The following is a 20,135-nucleotide window of genomic DNA, read 5'->3' on the forward strand; positions in this document are numbered from 1 at the left end:
GCTCAGTGGGTTAAGGATCTGGTGTTGCTGTGAGCTGTGGTGTAGGTCACAGATGTGGCTTGGATCTGGCATTGCTGTGGCATAGGCGGGCGACTATAGCTCTGATTAGACCCCCTGTCCTGGGAACCAACATATGCCGCCAGTGCAGCCCTAAAAAGACAAAAGACAAAAGACAAAAAAAAAAAAAAAAAAGAGTTGCTAGTTCTGGATCATTTAGTAAACAAATGTTCCTAGGGTGTTAAAAAAAAAAAAGATTATGCTAGAAACAGGTTTATTAAAATTTGTTTACACATTTCAGTCTTTCAAAAATGGCTTTACAGAGCAAGTTGGGAAAAGGTTTTCTCTCACATCTTACTAAAACCCAGCATAGGACACATCGTCATCTGGCTTAGATCACAGAGCTCCACAGCATTTTATTATTCTGCACACATCCTGCAAGAATAATTGCATTCGCTCCAGCAAGCAACATTAAAGAGTTGCTGTGTTTGTGAAGAATTCGGTTTCTTTGACTTCTTTGCAATAAGCTCTAGGAGAAAAAAAGAAAACACCTACTGAAGGATCTCTGTTTGTTGCACATTTTTTTCGTAACTTAAACATGAGTAAGAATAATAAAAATTGGAGGAAAAAGTCTCTAAAAACATGTTTGCTTGTGGTTACCAAAGAAGAAAGTGGGGGGGGGATAAATTAGGAGTTTGGGATTAATACATACACATTACTATACATAAAATAGATAATTAACCTGGACTTACTGTACAGCACAGGGAACTATACTATCTTGCAATAACCTATAAGGAAAAATAATCTGAAAAAGAATATATAACTGACTCATTTTGCTATATACCTGAAACTAACACAACATTGCAAATCAACTGTACCTCAATAAAAAGTAAAATAGGGATTTCCCGTTGTGGCTCAGCAGAAGCGAACCTGACTGGTATCCATGAGGGCGCAGGTTCCATCCCTGCCCTTGCTCAGTGGGTTAAGGATCTGGCATTGCCGTGAGCTGTGGTGTAGGTCACAGACATGGCTCAGATCCCACATTGCTGTGTCTCTGGCGTAGGCTGGTGGCTATGGCTCCGATGAGGCCCCTAGCCTGGGAACCTCCATGTGCTGCGGGTGTGGCCCTAAAAAGCAACAAATAAAAATAAAAGATAAAAATAAAAACATGTTTGGTTAACATTTCTCTTATAAAAGAGGTACTAACTGTAATTGTTCATTAAACTTTCCTAGATATCCGCATTTTGATATTTCCAATAGCAGAAACGTAATTAATCTCTTGAAAATAATTGCTGATACAGTTTTTGAAGTTATATATATATAGTTTATTTAGTTTCCTAATATGGAATTTCAGACTACTTCAAACACCAGTAGCTGACAGGTCCCGAGGACGAATGAGTTTACAAAAGTGCCAACTAGATGTTATTATAAGACACAGATTCCCAGGATCCAGTAACATTAGCAAACAGGCAAGAATAGACTCTTCGCACATTATGTTCTGGCATTAATGCTTGGCTGCCAAAGTTGATCACATGGGAGCAGGTTCCTTTGCAGAAAAACACCTCGAAGCATAGAGGATTCTTTGAAGAAAAACAGATGGCAAATACAGCACCCATATTCATCGACCATCACAGAAAAATGTATAAACCAAGATTTTACACCAAAGAAATATGAGACTGTTTTTCGCTCATGACCGTCATTATTAAAATATATAAATTATTTGGGGGTTAAAAGAAATCTGCTCATTTAACCATATACTGAGTTCTTCTGTGAATGCTCGTTCTGAGTTTCATGCTTCGAGACGGTGGTAGAGGTTCAAAGTCTAATGACAACATCCTCCAGATGATATAACTTCTTGTATAAGCCTTGTTTTAATTCAATGCTGCAAAAGATTATATCCACTGCAACATAAGCTAGTGACCATGAGGTCACAGATTTTTGTTCACTGATCAGGTCCCGGAACCTATGATACTTGACCCTGGGTATGAATTTAATATTTTTGAATGAAGGAATGACAGCAACACCCTAATACATTTCAATTCTCATAACAGAGACCGTGTAGAATATTCTAAGATGAAGGTTTCATTAAGGCAATGATTTGTCTTAAAACCATAAGCATTGAACTATGTCCTGGAGCTCCTTCATAGAATTTTGCACAAACCTGGGCTTTATCCAAATAACAAGTTATTTGACCCAGAACACTTTACCTCACCCTCTGTGGAACCTGCTCCCACCATGGGCAATACTAGAGAATGGAAAGTATGAAAAACCCAAATAGCCACTTCAGGAAAGAAAGAAAAACCTCTCCTCTATCTCAGCCCATCACCTAATAGTACACCATCATGGGAAACAGGAACATCTCATCCCATGGCCCACATGTCCATATACATTCCATGGCACATGTGGAATATTCTGGAACAAGGCATGCAGCCTGAATTCTGTCTCTTCTCATATTCCCTTGCAGCAATGCCCACTAGTTCCTACCACTGCTAGTTTTCCAAGAAATGCTGTACATATCTGGCCTTCCCCGGGATTGGGGTCAAAGACCTTTATTTCTCAAAGCCAGCCATCAGTTTGAATGTCACTTCCTTCTGGCTAAGTCATCCTTCTCTCAATCCCGTAACACCTCGAGCCTCTCTCAGAGCACCAAGTTTTATGGAAATGATGAGCGGGTAGCTGTCCGTCCCACTGAATCGTAAATCACCTAAGGGACCATGTCTTATTCCTCCTCAGCATTTGTTACAGTGGGTGGCTCAGTGCTTAGGATACAGGAGGTGTCCAGTCAATGCTTCCTGAACTCCTGGCTCCACCTCCATGCTCCCCTGCCATCATTGTCCTGAATGGCTGTGTGGGGAAAATGGAATATTGTTGCAAGAAGGGCTCCTCTAATGCAATTGAAGGCATAATGCAATAGAATTGTTTCAGCAAGGCTGTCATTTCTTTCTCTTTTTTTCTCTTTTTAGGGCTGCATCCAAGGCAAATGGAAGTTCCCAGGCTAGGGGTTGAATCAGAGCTGCAGCTGCCAGCCTACACCACAGCCACAGCAACACCAGATCCAAGCCGAATCTGCAACCTACACCACAGCTCACAGCAATACCAGATCCTTAACCCACTAAGCGAGGCCAAGGATCGAACCCACATCCTCATGGATATTAGTCAGGTTTTTCCCACTGAGCCACAACGGGAACACCAAGATGTTATTTCTGCTCAAAGAAAGCGTTGCCCACAATGTCATGATGAACCAGAGTTGGTCAGGATCCTGGATTCAGGTTACACAAATCCAAAAAGAACTAGCTTAAGCCACATGAGGGGCTGCTTATAGAAATATTAACACAAGAATGGAATGAGTTTAAACTTTGAGAATGCACGGCACAGGAACTCAGACTGACAGGAAACTCACCTGTTACCTCTCTGTTTATCTCTCATCTCTCACCAGCTTCCTTTGCTTTTCTGGTCCACATGGAGCAAAACATGGCTGCCTATAGCTTCAAAATGCACATTTTTATACCCCAAGAACCCAAAAAAAGGATGACTTTACTTCATTTCCTTGCAATGATTCCAGTTGGCCCAACTTTATGAAATGCCCACCTGAGACCAACCAAATACAGCAGGAGGTAGGGTTAAAAAATGTGGCCAGACTGCTGGACAGACATCTCATAGGTGTCGGCAACACTTCCAGATTCTTTGGTTTCAAGGAAAGCACGTAGTCAGAATAGGCTATTTCAAATGTATTCATGATAGTTGCTATAAAATATAGTATTTTAAGGCAATAATGTTCAAATTTATTTCTCTTAATAATTCATGGTAGCAATAGAAAATTCCTAAGTAAACATGAAACATATATTTGGTTTGTTTTAAAAATAAATTTATTTTGTTACATGATAATACTGACGGTTCATATAAACAAAGTCATTTAGCATATGTGAAACAATTTTAAAATACCCTTTGAAAAGACAGGAAAATCTCTACAATTCTTTCTTGGTAGTAGAGATCTACCAAATTTCAAGCGACAAAATGCTAATGACATTTTTGGATCAGAATAAAATTCCTGAACTTGAACTGGCTTGAGAGATTTCATTGGCCAAGCAATCTCAGTTCAGGAAAGAAGAAACATTTACAGCCTTGTTTTTTAACTTTAAATGGTCTAATAAGCATTTGTTTCAAGCACACTTTGTACCAAAGAAGACTGAGAATGAGAGGGCATGAATAAACTCAGAAGGAGGCTTTTCAAAATAAAGGGGCTCCAACATGAATCATTTGATATAATCCCATTTCAAGGATGGTCATTAAACCAGGAGAAACAATAGATTTAGAAGATTATCAGTTGTTTGTCTTAGCTCTTATTGATATTTGAGCTATTTCTGTGTTATACTTAAGCGCAGCCTCAGTTTCCCTTAAAACATGGTGTGTGGTGGAAGGTGATACACGACTTCTCCTTTTCTCTGAATTCTCTACCTCACTTTGGGTGTGGCATCTACACTGCCAAGTGAAAATGTACAAAGATTCTGGAAAAGCTGCTTTGCTGACAGGCACAGCAGCCAACATGCAGCAATTGGAGGACATCTGTCGTCAGTTTTTGGAAGGGATCCACCCAGCCAATGCAGGAAAGTCCATATTCTGTGGAATATTGGCTGGATGTGCCTTCTGCCTTTTCTGGTTTAAAAGGATCTTTATTACATGCAATAAGGAGTTGAAGGTGCATTTGGTAAGGTGGTCCCAAGCCATAGAGGACTATGGTCATAAGATGATTGCACCAAACTTCACCTAAAAGCAATCACAGGTACTGTCTCTTAGAAGAACAAGCATGAGAATATGGTCACAGCCAGTCTCTGCCTAGACTCTGCCATGTGTCACTGACCTTTCAGCCTGGGAAAAATAGCCCTTCCAGGACTATTTATTCCCCACACTGTAGTGAGCATAAACACATACCGAGGCTTAAAGACTGCCAGGCACCTACTTTCCATCTCTGTTCATTACCCTAGCTATGGGGCAAATCTATTTGCTTTAGTAATATAAGAATGTATGTGTATTACTGGGAATTTATAAAGGAGCAAAGAAACATCAGGAAAATCAAGACTACAGACAGTATGATGGTGACAGTAACACATATTCCAGGGCTCTGCATTCTGAGTTTCTGCAGAAAGATGTGCCAATATCTCAGAGTCATGGCTGAACACTGTCTAATATAAAGTCTTGGACTGTGTTGTGAGTTGGGTTGCGATGACGCCAATGCACAAAAAGGATGGTTAAGAGCGCAAACTTTGACCTTGGGTGCATCTTGGTTCTAATTTCAGCTCCACCAATTCCTGACACTGTAAATCTGGTTTAGATTATTTAACTTCTTTGGGCCTGTTTCCATACATGAGAAATGAGGATCACGGGTGCTTGAAAGGATTAAAAGACATAATGTTTTTCAAGTTCTTAGTGACTGTTGGATTAATGAGAGCTGTACTACTAATTCAATTCCTAAGATGTAAACGCCTTCTGACTTGCCGTTTTTGTTTTAACAGGTAGTCCTGGTGACAAAACTTAAGTGGAAGTTTACTAAAATGTCCCTTTCTAAACTGGCTGCTTTTCCCAAATACTATATAACAATAAAATTACTTCTTCTTCTTATTAAAACACTAGTAAACAACACAAATTTATGTTACAAACAAAAAAGTAAATACATTATTTAAAATTCATTTTGCTGGCTGTTTTCCTGAGACACATTCTGTCCATTTTCAAATGAGTAAGGCATTTTGTAGCTCGCACCAGCCTGGAGGCGCCTTCATAGACTGTAGAAAAAAGGATAAAAGAGCAGGCCATTCAAAAGAAATGTACTAGGTAATTACAAAAAAAAAAAAAAAAAGAAAAGAAAAGAATCTAGAACCAGTATTTTGTTTGCAATTCATTCGTGTCATTCTGGTAGTAAGTTAGGAGAATGTTATGCTTTCTCAATAATCATTTACTACATCTCTTAATCTGCTGGGAGTTTCTGGGAAAGGAAATCCTTTGTACAACTGGGAGAGCTATGGCAAGTCACAGCTGTCTCTTGCTGGATGGGAATAAGGACACATGTGGCCTCGACTGCTACTAGCTTCTTCTGTGACCTAAGAAGAATTAGCCAAGGATGCAGCCAACTCTTCAAATCATGAGCAGAAAGACAAATAACATTTCTCTGAGTGAGAATTGATACAAGCAAGTGTAAAAGCTGCCATCCCAGCACTCCTTCCTTTTAAACCAATTTGGTTGGGATTGATGGTCTTGCAGACAAAGCTACCCTGTTTTATTGTTTGTTTTGGCGGGTTTTTTGGCACCCCTCGGCATGTGAGTTCCCTGGCCAAGGATCAGATCTGAGCTTCAGTCCAGACCTAAGCCACAGCTGCAGCAATGCAGGATCCTTAACCTACTGTACCAGCTGAGGATAGAACCTGCATCCCAGCGCTTCCAAGACACCGTTGATCCAATTGCACCACAGCAGGAACTCCAAAACTCCCCTGCTTGATTGAGCTATCTGCGCTCCGTCCGCCCCTTAGAGCCTTCCTCTGCCCGGCTCTGTGCACCCCAGATTGACTACAGATTGCACCACCAGGGCTCCTGTGCCCTCTGGGATCTCATCGAGTTTGGCTAGTGAGAGACCTCTGGAGAGCTGAAGGCAGGGGAGAGAAGGTTTGGAGTATTTTTCTCTATTTCCAGCCTCCTTCCTTGTTCAGGTGCTGGCCATGGCTATTTCCATCCACAGCTCCAGCTCCAGCCTGATGGGCCCTCCTGATACAGCCAGCCTCTCAATGCCAAGGTAACTCTCCCCAGCCCTTCAAACCACAGGAGAGGGACAGCCTCTGGCCAGTGCTGGACTTGGGAGCCTCAATGTTCCCAGGGGTTCCCTCTGCCCTGCCCTCCCAGCCCCTTCATCGAAATCTCTTTACTGGATCATCTGAGAAGATTTGTGGTTCCTGCTGGGATCCCAACTGATAGAACATTAAAAATTTTTTTTTATTAAAATATAGTTGATTTTGAGAGTTCCCATTGTGGCTTAGTGGGTTAAGAACGCTACTAGTATCCATGAGGATGGGGTTCAATCCCTGTCCTCACTCAGTGGGTTAAAGATCCGGTGTTCCCACGAGCTGTGGTGTACCTGGCAGCTGCAGCTCCAATTGCACCCCTAGCCTGGGAACCTCCATATGCTGTGTGTGAGAACCTAAAAAGAAAAAACATATGTGTGTGTGTGTGTGTATATATATATATAGTTGATTTACAGTATTGTGCCAATTTCTGCTGTACAACAAAGTAACCCAGTCATACATCTATATCTACATTCTTTTTCTCATATTCTCTTCCATCATGTTCTATCCAAAGAGATTGGATATAGTTCCCTGTGCTGTACAGTAGGACCTCATCGCTCACCCATTCTAAATGTAATAGTTTGCATCTACCAACCCCAAATTCCCAGTCCATCCCACTCCTTCCTCCCTCCCCCCTGGCAACCACGAATCTGTTCTCTATGTTTGAGACTTGCTTTTTGTTTTGTAGATAGGTTCATTTGTACCATACTTTAGATTCCACATATAAGGGATATTGGCATGTACTAAATGCTCAATAAATGTGGTTATCATTAAAACATGGCTATTGCTATATCCTTTCAATGTGAGATACCAAAACTAAAATACTTCTTCCTTGTGCCTCTAGATGAAAAATATATCAAATATCATAATATTTTATAAAAGCATAAAATAACCATCACAACTAGGACCAGAACACATCCAAACTAAAAAGCAGACTTATCTCTGTACATTACATCAGAAAAAATACATAAAAGTCCTCGCTCCTTCCAAGTATAATGTAAAAAATAAAAATCATTTCAAAAAATAAATTAAAAAATAAATAAATAAACATCCTCTCTCCTATATGCTATGTCTGTGGCAACATACAAAAGAAAGCTATGAAACAGTCTTTTATTTAGTTTCAGGTTCTATGAAAAAAAGTCAATTTATTTTTAGATGTTTTTGATCAAATTTCAATCAATCCTTTACTGGATGCAGTTAAGCCCCATTTCATCAGGCAAATATCCCCTGAATAGCTTCCCCTCTACCAAGTTTATCACACTTACCATTAAGCAATACTAGTCTCTTGAATATCTTCATTTATAGGAGTTATATCTTTGCCCAAAGTTTCCATTTCTTCTTCCACCTTTCTTCTTTTACGATGTTTCCGAAGAGGACTTGAAAAATGAAGTGTTAGAAATTTGTGTGAGTTTATTAGTTCAGGCAATCCCCAAATAAATCTTCAAGAAAGCCTACGATCTTATTTCTAGACAGTTAAAATTGTATAGGTTCTTTATAAAAAAGGAAAAATTTTAGACTCTTTTAATCTTTCTCTAGGCTCATATAATAGCTACAGTAGCAGAAGTGTGGACACAGCACGGTTATACCCACATAGGAAGAAAATGGTAACTGATTATTGATACAGCTAAATGAGCACAGGAAATCTTTTCAGGCCAAGTCTTTTTACAGAATATGTGGATAAGCATTCTTTAGTGTGTAAATAAGGAATAATACAAAACGGGGAAACAGGCATAAGAAAACCAATAGAGGCACCTCTGGGTATGTTCATTAAGCTTCTAGATATATTAACTAAGAAATATGTTAGATACTCTGGACTGAGATCCAGTTTTCCCAAAGTATAAAGCAAAATTAATGTACTAAAATCAGGCATTTCCTAGCTCTGCCCCAAACTTGGCATTATAAAAACTCCTTTTTGCCATAAAGTAGGTGAAGTGTTAAAAATAACTTTCAATTTTATAGCTAGAAGGAATCCTACAGGTTATTTGGTTTAATCCTCTCACCTTAACAGAAAATAAAATTAAAGTTTCAAGATATTAAGAAATTTGTCCAAGGTCTCAAAGATGTTTAATGGCAGAGCTGAGACAGAGTAAAAACTTTAGACTCCTAGAAGCCATGCTAATGCTTTTCTACAAAGAATGTTGTAAAAAAAAAGACTCATGTGACACCCTCTTCTAATGAGCATCACAGTGGGGAGAATAAGTGTAACAGTTTGGAAGGTTTCTCAAGACCAGAAGATAGCTCTTTAAGAAAAAGACTCCAATCTGATTTAAAAAAGCAAAAACAAGAGTTCCCCGTCATGGCTCAGTGGTTAATGAATCCAACCAGGAACCATGAGGTTGTGGGTTTGATCCCTGGCCTCGCTCAGTGGGTTAAGGATCCGGCGTTGCTGTGAGCTGTGGTGTAGGTTGCAGACACAGCTCAGATCTGTTGTTGCTGTGGCTATGGTGTAGGCTGGTGGCTACAGCTCCAATTAGACCCCTAGTCTGGAAACCTCCATATGTCATGGGAGCGGCCCAAGAAAAGGCAAAAAAAAAAAAAAGACAGAAAAAAAATGCAAAAACAAAAACTGATGGATTTCTAAAACTAGCTTAAGAAGTATCGGGAGCTTGGGCTTATCAGACACAACTTAGAATAGATTTACAAGGAGATCCTGCTGAATAGCATTGAGAACTTTGTCTAGATACTCATGTTGCAACAGAAGAAAGGGTGGGGGAAAAATGTAATTGTAATGTATACATGTAAGGATAACCTGATCCCCTTGCTGTACAGTGGGAAAATAAAAAAAAAAAATTATAAAAAAAAAAGAAGTATACCAAACCATTCCGTCTCAGAAAAAAAAAGGGGGGGGTTCTCAATTACCAAAGTTGTATATAAAATGAAAAGTAAAGACAGGAAAAACAGTGCAATTATCTTTTATAAACAAAATTCATTATTTTAATGTGACCAGGAAAAAAATGTTCTGTTTCTGCCTTTCAAAGTTATTACGTCATGGTAGAATTTAGGAGTAAAACTCTTCTTTGACCTATTAACAAACGCCTGTAAAATATGACTGACTTTAGAGCAAAATAATTGACTTTTTAAATTGAGATATAATTGACAGATAACAGTGTATGCGTTTCAGGTACACAACAAAATGACTTGAGATTTGTTGATATTGCAAAATGATCATAAGTTATCATCCAGCACTATAAATAGGTATAATTTTTTTTCTGGTAATGAGGACTTTCAAGATCTCTCTTAGCAATTTTCAAACAGACAACACTATTATTAACTATAGTCATCACACACACACTACATTCCTAGGATCTGCTTATCTTAGAACTAGAGGTTTGTATATTTGGGTCACCTTCATCCATTTTGCCCATGTCTTTTATTTTCAATTAGGAGATTTACATAAAATTTATCTTAAATGATAATAATACACTTAAGCAAAATGATAAAAAAATGTGTCATGCATTTTTTTATAAATACTTCAAAATAAATGATGGCAAACTGTGAAAAGTGATTTAACTCAAAGCCAAAAGGAAAGTGAAAAGATACGAAGGAGGAGAGGAAGGAAAGATGAGAGGAAAGGAAACAGTAACCAAGATAAAATGTTCCAGATTTCCTTAAAATTAAATTTAAAAATACTATTACATTTAGAATGGATAAGCAATGAGGTCTAACGTACAGCACAGGGAACTATATCCAATCTCTTGGGATAGATCACGATGAAAGAGAGTATGTGAAAAAGAATATATATGTGTGTGTATGACTGGGTCACTATGCTATACAGCAGAAACTGGCACAATACTCTAAATCAACTATACTCTAATCAAAATAAAATAAAAATTGGAAAAAAAATAAAAATTTTAAAACACTTACTGACAGCACGTGCAGACACCGATCACCAAAATGATAAAAATGACCATAACTGCTATCAAACAAATAACCAGGATCTGCCCTCTATCTCCTCTTAGGTAGAACAAATCGACTCGTTCACATCTGGCCCCGGCGTAGCCTTCATCACAGCTGGAGAAATAAAACAAGAAGATGGCAACAAGGTAAAACACCCAAGACTTTTAAGACTCTCTATTATTTCTTCTTTGAAGAAACAAACACCTTTTTCGTTACTTGGAATTAATAAGTTCCTTTTAAAAAATTAAAATTCCTTAAAGAAATTTTAAGGTGTAGAACCATGAGATCTTTCCTCCTTTGCTTTGCTGAAAAACTGTCATCCACTGATCATCGTTAACAATGTGTCTAATACAGACAGAGGTGATGATAATTTACTAAAATCTATCCTGAAATTTTAGATTCTGAGTGTGAAAGAAGGGGTGATGAAAATTCCCTACCCAGCACTCCAAGGGCTTAAATACCTCCAGGACGGGGAATTCAAAAATCCCCAGGACTTCCCACTTTATCAGAGGGCCATACAAACAGTTTCAGTGAGCCCAAGTTTCATTTTCATAAACTATGTTTAAAGTATACAGTTTTATATGAGCAAATGTAGAACACACAGAAAATGTTCTTCTCCAGAATTTCTCTTCCCTCTTCATCCTCATCCCTGGCCTCTCTTTTTGATGTCTACCCTTGGGGTCTGCTTCTACCACGTGCAGAAGTCATAATGCTCTTCCCTTCACCAGCCCCCAGCTGCACCCCCTCAAAATACAATGGGCCTTGTCCTCTGCATGTCCTTTATCTGATGCTCTAAGGCCACATTTTTGGATCTGTACACCGTTCCTTCTAAATGCATCTAAATGCTTCTAAATGCTCCTCTAAATGCTTCTCCCCCCTTCTCCATGGCCTTGGTAAAGTGCAGTGACTGGAAATCAACCAGCTCTCCTAGTGGCTCTACCACCCCTAAGCCTCTCAATACAATATTGGATTCACCTCAGCTCAGCAGGTGCCTCACCTCTGAAGTTACAGAGACAGATCCATTTGACCAAGCGAGACTTATCCCAAGCAACACTCAACCAGTGATGTGGCTCAGTGATGTGGGGACTGACTATAGTAGTCTCTTAATTGTGTCAGATGTTTACAAGATGCGTGATAAGTTGTCTTGTGAGGGTTTGTTGGGTCTTATTTTGCTGCTTTTTAGGGTCACACCGAGACATATGGAAGTTCTCCCTCTAGGGGTCAAATCCGAGCTGCAGCTGCTGGCCCATGCCAAAGCCACAGCAACATCAAACCCGAGCCATGTCTGTGACCTACACTACAGCTCACGGCAACGCCGAATCCTTAACCCGCGGAGCGAGACCAGGGCTCAAACCTGTGTCCTCCTGGGTACTGGTCAGGTTCGTTAACTCTGAGCCACAACGGGAACTCTGAGAAGCTTTGTTTTGTTTGTTTGTTTTTTAATTTTGTTATAGTTGATTTACAATGTTCTTGTTGATATACAATGTCAATTTCTGCTGTATGGCATAGTAGCCCAGTTGTACATATATATACATTCTTTTTCTCATAATATTTTCCATCATGTTCCATCACAAGTGCTTGGATATATTTCCCTGTGCCATGCAGCAGGATCTCATTGCTTATCCATCCCAAATGCAATAGTCTGCACCTACTAACCCCAAACTCCCAGTCCATCCTACTCTGCCCCTCCAAGAAGTTTGTCCGAAGACTTTTAAAAACAAATTTATCAGTCGTAACATCAGTACCTTTGCCCTAACAAATAGTTTCCCTTTTTTCCTCCTCAGATCCATCCAAAACACAAACAGATATTGGCCATATATATAATTATTTAAATCTCATAAAGATGAAACTCTGCTTTTTGAAAAGATTTCTGTGCAAGCTTATTTTTGGTCTTTGTTTTTCAGAAAGGATCTATTGCCAGGCTGATCTAGAGTTTATGTTTGGTAAGAACCAAGGCAGTTAATTCCCTCAAAGCTTTATTTCTCAATTAAGGAGAACCCTTACTGGCAATATTATAGCTAATAGAATACTTTAAAAAAAAAAAAAAAAAAACTAGCTCAGTCAGAACCATCAATTGAAAGGTGAGGTTCAAGGCAAGCAAAAGCGAAAACACCAAATGCTACTATCTATTGCAAAATGACCCCAGGATGGATGAGCGAAAATTGCTTCCTGCAAGATAGCTAGGATCTTCATTGCAAGGTCAAAAAAACAGGAAGAGAGCTTAGAAATATCTTGAAATATCAAAATCCCTTGCACACAGGATTGGAACCAAGAGAAAATCACTTTGAATTGCATGTGTGGAAGGGAGGTTTTTTTAGAGCTGTTTTTTTTTTTTTTTAAGGTTATAATTAAAATCTACAGATACAGTCTCTTCCAATTAGCTGAAATGTTTCTCTCACAAATTTATGAAATATGGCATTTTTAAACAATAAATTTCCCCATAAAACACACAGCAATTACTTGCTGCTCTTTTAGAATGTTTTTCTAATTATAAGCTCCAAATTCAGTTGTTCACTCAAGTTTTAAATGAATTTCTCAGTCAGTGGTCCTTCCTGTAAGTTATAACCCAGCGAAGCCATGTAGAAGGTCAGACCCTTGCTTAGCCAGTTATACTGGCTTTCATGTTATTTCACTGCTCGCCCAACTAATAACGTATCAGCTGAGGGGCATTTCAATGGAAAAGAAAGAGGCAGAGGGTGAAAAATGCTAGGAGACATTTTTTAAACACTAAGTGAATGATTACATGAATTTCTAACATCTGATAATTTAAAAATTAAAATACGTTTAAAGATGCTCTGACACTTGAAGACTCTGAAAGTCAGGACTGGGAAATCGCTATTCTGAAATAATCACCAGACACTCGTCTAAGAGATCTCTAACTATGAATTCACTTGATCCTTATAACAACCTTTGGAGCAGGTTTTATTAACCCATTTGACAGATGGAGAAACTCAAGTACGGAGACTGTGAGTGAGGCTCAGAATCAAATGCAGGAGGTCTGGCTCCCAAGTTCATGAACCCAACCACACGTAACACTGCCTAAATGAACTGTGCCACATAAATAAAAGTTATGTATCTGGAAACAAAGCATCCTCATTCCAAGAAAAATATTCAGAAGACTAAGAGGGGATTTGAATTGTTTGAAACATGCTTTGTTTCATTTTGTTTTTTATGTAAAGACAGAAGTCCACAAATTCCTATGATCTCAAGCAAAAGCAGATATTTCTGGTTTCCCAAGATAGCTTAACCACCAATGGTGAGACAGGTTTGCTTAATCTGCGCTACAAGAAGTCACCGAGAAAGTCAAGCCTAGGTTGAATATCTCCCCTTCTTCTCTGTGGTTCAATTTGTGGAACATTTACCCTGTGCTGGGTACCACGATTAAGTATTTTGGCTTGATGTATTATTTTGCTTACTTTTCAACACTTGAGAGGAAGATATTACTATCTTTTTTTATAGACGATGAAACACACAGGAAAGATAACTGGATGCTGCTCGTAACGGATGGAAACAAAATCTTAACTTAGGTCTCTGCGCTTCCCAAATCTGTGTCCTGATTCCTATGGTCTTCATCCTCCCTTTGCTTTTGTATCATCCCTCCACGAAGAAGGTGTTCCTGGTTCAAATTAAGGTCTGACTTTGGACATTCAGCACAGTACTAGATGCACCATCTTAGAGGGACATGTTCATTTCTCCACCAGACATTTCTTGAGCATCTAGTAAATTCTAAGCACTGTGCCCGGCACTGGAATATGACAATGAATAAGCCCTGAGCCCTGCCCTTGAGAAGCTCCCAGCTGCAGAAGGGACATTCAAAGAAGCCAACGGTGATGCTCCAAGGGAAAAAAGCTTTCACAGAAGTGTGACCAGATCACAGAGGAAAGACATCTCACTCAAGTCAATGCAGGGGTCCAGGAGGAACTGATGTGTGAGCTGTTATCTTCAAGCATAAGCAAGAATAAATGTTCCAGACTAAGAGAAGAGCTCGTCTACTAAACCAAAAGCAGGCAGGATTTCAGAAGGACATTTGGGAATTTGTGAGAGATGTGACTTTCAAGTCAAGCCAGGATCAGAGGTGCGATGGAGGAGATGAGTTTGAACCTTTGACTGAGAGAAACTGCCTGTGTACTGATCCTAGGCAGGGAGATTACAGCCTATGGTTTTCATTCTAGAAGGCAGCAATATTAAAGAACAATAAATCTACAGACATTGGCACCAGTTAGAGGAATTATGGGATAAAGGGCATTAATCTTTTAAAAATTCATTAGTCTCCCAAGCCAGGAAGCAATTAAGTGAAATTATTAAAAAATCAGTTCTGTCTTTCCCAACATATGCACAAGTACATTTTCCTTATTCCTTACATTAGCTGTTCTTACCCTCTTCAAAGTATTATTTATGTATATTTATTTTTAATTAAATTTAATTATAATTAAACTTTAAAGAAGTCCGTGGCTCTGTAATATTCCCTATATCAGGGCTTAGAATCACTGTTCTGAGACACTTGAAAAAAAAATGAATACAGAGGCAACTATACAGAAGGGCATAAACATTCTATGAACTTTAGGTCAAACTTAGACCTCAAAAATCACCTTGCTCCTCAGGAGGTAAGATTTCAGACAGCACTGTAGAGAGACAGCTCTTCAGACGAAAATAAATATTTAAGATATGCCAAAAAAATTGTTTGTGCCTGAGTAAAAATTAAACTTGGATTCCATCTACTAAGTGTTGGAAAGAGAACTTTTCTCCCCGTTGCCTGCCGTCCTGAATAAGCTTTGTGAATCTCTAAAAATAGGACCGATTTCCACACACTTAATTGACACCTGCAAAAGTAACTTTTCATTTGGCAGACATCCCTTCACTATGACATTCACAATGAACCACCTCCTAACACATGCCAGGAGAATGTGTTTCCATTGGAAACACCTGGGAGTTTATTTGAGCTGAAAAGCATCCTTAACACTGGACAGAAACAGTGCTGCTGACGCAAAGTAGCTGAGGACACCGCCGCGCCTGGAAGAGGATCTGGACTCCCCACGCTCATATTTCAGCAGGAAAGTGTGCCGTCAGTTTCTCCATAAGTAGCCGCTGAACCAGGCCTCTAAACAAGGGGTGGGGGGTGGGGGGGCAGGACCAGGGGGAACTGCATCCCAGCAGATGGCTGGCTTAGCTCAGACTTTCCAGTCCTGTCAAGCCCCAAGCCAGCAGGAGACTGCACCCCTTTGCTGATTGCTGGTGCGCTCCACTTACACGCAGGAGGGCGTCTGCTCGGCCACCACGAAGCGACATCTCCCTTTGATGCAGTAATGCTTGTATTGCTTGGGGCACCGAGAGAAGTGGCCTCTTCGCTTCGGTGGTGTGGTGGTAGCTGAAGAATGAGAAAGGATACAATAAATCAACTCATCTTCAATGCACATTTGTAGGGAGAATCATTCCCACCTGTGCTACCAGTTTTTCTATAAAACATACTCCAATCTTGCATTGCTCCTTTTCTCCACGCTGGGATATGTCCACTTGTGTGGCCAGAAACTAGCTCTACAGATTAGGTGATGGGCACTGTGATGGGAACGTTTCATATTTTATTTAAGATTTCTGTCCAAACTACCTCTCAGAAACACTGGTGTTGTTTAAAGGAGAAAGCTTAGTTGTGTTAAGAAAGAAGGCTCTTCTTTCTATGAAGATTGTAAGAGACATGGGGCTGATGGCAGTGAAAAGAGAGAAGGGTTTTTTCCTTTCCTTTTCTTTTTTTCCCCCCACCTTAAGCACACAGTACTTACTGAGTGCCAGATGATGGTCTATATGCATTATTTTTTACATTAATTTTTTTATTAAAGTATAGTTGATTTATAATGTTCTGTCAGTTTTTGCTGTACAGCAAAGTGACCCAGTCATACATACATATGTGTGTGTATATACTCTTTTTCTCATATTATCTTTCATTATATTCTATCACAAGTCATCGGATATAATTCCTTATGCTAAACAGCACGATGTCATTGCTTATCCATTCTAAATGTAATAGTTTGTATCTACTAACCCCAAACTCCCAGTCCCTTCCACTCCTTCCTCCTTCCCCTGGGCAACCACAAGTCTGTTCTCTAGGTCTGGGAGTCTGTTTCTGTTTTGTAGATAGGTTCATTTGTGCCATGTTTTAGATTCCACATATAAGTGATATCCTACAGTATTTGTCTTTCTCTTTCTGACTTACTTCACTTAGAATGAGAATCTCTATCTGCAACCATGTTGCTGCAAATGGCATGATTTCATTCTTTTATGGCTGAGTAGTATTCCATTGTGTATCTGTACCACATCTTCTTAATCCATTCATCTGTCCATGGACATTTAGGTTGTTCCCATGTGTTGGTTATTTATACAGAGTCATCCCTCAGTATCCAGCTGATACCCAAATCCTCAGATCCCTTATTTTATATGGCATTTATAGTCGGCCCTCGGTATCCCCAGATTGGGATCCAGTGATTGGTTGAATCCGAGGATGCAGAACTCCAGAGGGAAGGACAACTGAAATGACTGTATTAACTCACTGAATATTCCTAATAGCCTTGTGAGGGAAGCACTGTTATAACTCTTATTTATGGATAAGCAAAGCACAGCAATCAGAGGCTAAGTCACTTCCCCAGATGACACAGCAGGTACATGGCAGAACTGGGACTCAAACCCAAGCGTCCCACCCAGAGTCCAGGCTTTTGACTGCTCCGCTCTGGTGCCCTATTCTGAGCCTGAGGCACCTAGAAGTCTGCTTGTCTGAAATGGGGGATTCTCTCTCTCATCTGACCCCTGGAGGGTTTCTCTTACCCTGAAGGGGGAAATATTGGAAGCTTCATAGCCAGGATTTCAATCCTATAGTGACTTCCTTGTACCTTTTTTTTTATTATTTATTATTTTTACAGCCAAACCTGTGGCATGTGGAAGTTCCTAGGCTAGAGGTCGAATTGGAGCTACAGCTGTGACCTATGTCACAGCCACGGCAACATTGGATCTGAGCTGTCTCTGTGAACTCTACCACAGCTTGCAGCAAGGCCAGATCCTTAACCCACTGAGCAAGGTCAGAGGTCAAACTCACATCTTCACAGAGACAACATCGGGTCCTTAATCACTGAGCCACAATAGGAACTCCCTTTATATTTTAGAGTCTTGATTGCCTACGTTTTCAACATGGAGGGGAGGAAGTAATATGTAACTTCTTCGTCACTTATATGTAGAAAGTGTCAATAAATAAGGATTGTCAAGAGAAACAGTAAAGAAATACTAACTAGATGTTCCACCTGTTAATTCACAACAGACACGTGCCTGCACCCAGAGAAAACAGCTAACTAGCCAGCTCCAGCCCAGGGTGGAACTTTCCATAGTCATGGTAAGATCAACAGCGTGTAGGACTCAGAAACCTGTGCACCCAGAGAGATCACGGTGGTCACTTCAGAAGGGCGTTTCACACTAAGTTTGCTATGGCACCTGGCACCCCCAGAACCTTAGGTAATCCTTGTATTAATAGCAATGACCACTATACTTCTTAACTAATATTATGAAAGGAACATATGTAACTGGCCAGGGCCACCAGAGAGGAATTGCAAAGAACTCTGGGTGATCAGTACACAGCAAATTCCTGTGATGCCAGGTCACAGAGTTGCAGAGGGTGGCAGAATGTTGCCGAGGAACTGGCTGACCTGGTTTAGGTTGGTGACTTGTACTGCTTGTATATGCCAGATATCTGCCCCCATGCATGCCAATCAATGGGACTCTGACTGAAATTTCTCCCAGAAATAACTGCAAAATATCTCAAAGGCAAAGAGCTGTGTATTTTGGCAAATAAATTGATTGGTCAGCTTCCATTGGTTGAGTTCTTCTTTCCAGAGTCCAGTAGTAGGCACTGGAAAATATCAAAGAAACAAGATATGTTCTATCTAACAATCTCCACTGGTATAAGAGGACAAATTAAAGTCAATAATAAGCACCAATCAGTAAAAACAACCATAGTAACCGTGTAAACAGTTGTGGTGCACTGAAAACAGTGGGAAAAACTCTGGATTAGGAGGGAGGAAATTACTGTTTCGTTTTCAGTTCTGTCTTTCATTAGCCCTGTGGGTTCAGGCAAGCTAATTAAGCTGTCTGAGCCTCAGTTTCGTCATCTGAAAATTGAAGATGATAACATCTACTACCTTAAAGGGCTGTTGAAAGGCTCAAATTAAAAAAAAAAAAAAAAAAAAAGGGAGTTCCCATTGTGGCTCAGTGGTTAACGAATCTGACTAGGAACCATGAGGTTGCAGGTTCAATCCCTGGCCTTTCTCAGTGGGTTAAGGATCCAGCATTGCTGTGAGCTGTGGTGTAGGCCACAGACGTGGCTTGGATCCCGAGTTGCTCTGGCTCTGGCATAGGTTGGCAGCTACAGCTCCAATTCGACCCCCACCCTGGGAACCTCCATATGCTGCAGGAGCAGCCCTGGAAAAGGCAAAAGGACAAAAAAAAAAAAAAACAAAACAAAAAAACAAAACAAAAAAAAAACAAAAAAGACACGTTAATTCCTAGCAGAGTATCTGAGACAATAAAGTCCTCGGTAAATGAACTGATTCCAGAATCTTGAAAGTCTTGGCAATTCTAAGAGAAACTTCATACCCAGTACAAAGAGAACTTATCTTTTGTTTTTGGCCACCTGCAGCATATGAAGTTCCCAGGCCAGGGATCAGATCCGAGCAGGAGTTGCAACTTAGGCTGCAGCTGTGGCAACGCTGGATCCTTTGACTGACTGTGCCCGGCACGGGATGGAACCTGCGTCCTGGCGCTGCAGAGATGCCCACCATCCTGTGGCACCTCAGCGGGAACTCCTTAAGGGAGCTTATCTGATTAAAGAAAAATTTCTGGGACATGTAGAATTTTTTCAGGAGGCAGTGGGCAACAATTGAGTTGTGGAGAATATCAAATGCAAAAAACTCAGGGTCAGGAATACTCTAGCCTTACACAGGGGGCAGGAGGCAGATTTGATGGACCTTTTGAGAAGTGGCCCAGGATGGCTGTGAATGCAAGTTAGAGACCTCAAATGTCAGTGGGCTGAAGGGTTCACATTTGAAATACGAGGCAGGAGAGAGCTGAAGAAGGTTATATGGCATATGTAAACACTAAACTATGGAGCATTTCATTGATGTATTAGATAGGAGAATACAGACTGGATTAAAGCAGGAAGACACTGGGTGGGCTGGATGAGCAAAGCAAGGCAGCCATACAGGGTGGAGGCCCAGGGCTAGGGGATGGAGGGCAAAGTGATGAATTTGAGAAGCAGTAAGACCTACTTATGGATCCGCTGTGCTCCAGAAAGGTCTTTTCTCCTTTTGCAAAGCACACCTGACTTTACATGGAAGCCCTCTGGCTCTATATCCTGAACTCTACTAATTCCTCTGGCCGTCATGCCCC

The 20,135-nt window shown here is 40.2% G+C and overlaps 1 protein-coding gene across 16 annotated transcripts in view; it reads right to left on the reverse strand.

Annotated features, from left to right (window-relative positions):
* Window positions 250-20,135, reverse strand: part of BTC (betacellulin) — a 51,818-nt gene continuing 31,932 nt past the window's right edge. For 13 of the 16 annotated variants that reach the window (XM_021101440.1, XM_021101438.1, XM_021101443.1 and 10 more), the window contains 4 exons: window positions 15,966-16,083; window positions 10,686-10,832; window positions 8,087-8,197; window positions 3,841-5,774 (listed from right to left, as the gene is read on the reverse strand). In XM_021101440.1, coding sequence (XP_020957099.1) covers window positions 8,089-8,197; window positions 10,686-10,832; window positions 15,966-16,083 — 374 coding nt within the window. In that variant the 3' untranslated portion in view covers window positions 3,841-5,774; window positions 8,087-8,088. Of the gene's footprint in view, window positions 527-3,840; window positions 5,775-8,080; window positions 8,198-10,685; window positions 10,833-15,965; window positions 16,084-20,135 lie in introns of those variants that run through there. The other 3 variants (XM_021101433.1, XM_021101437.1, XM_021101434.1) reach the window with 2 other exon arrangements.

This window comes from Sus scrofa, chromosome 8 (genome assembly GCF_000003025.6).
Source record: "Sus scrofa isolate TJ Tabasco breed Duroc chromosome 8, Sscrofa11.1, whole genome shotgun sequence".
NCBI lineage: Eukaryota > Metazoa > Chordata > Mammalia > Artiodactyla > Suidae > Sus > Sus scrofa.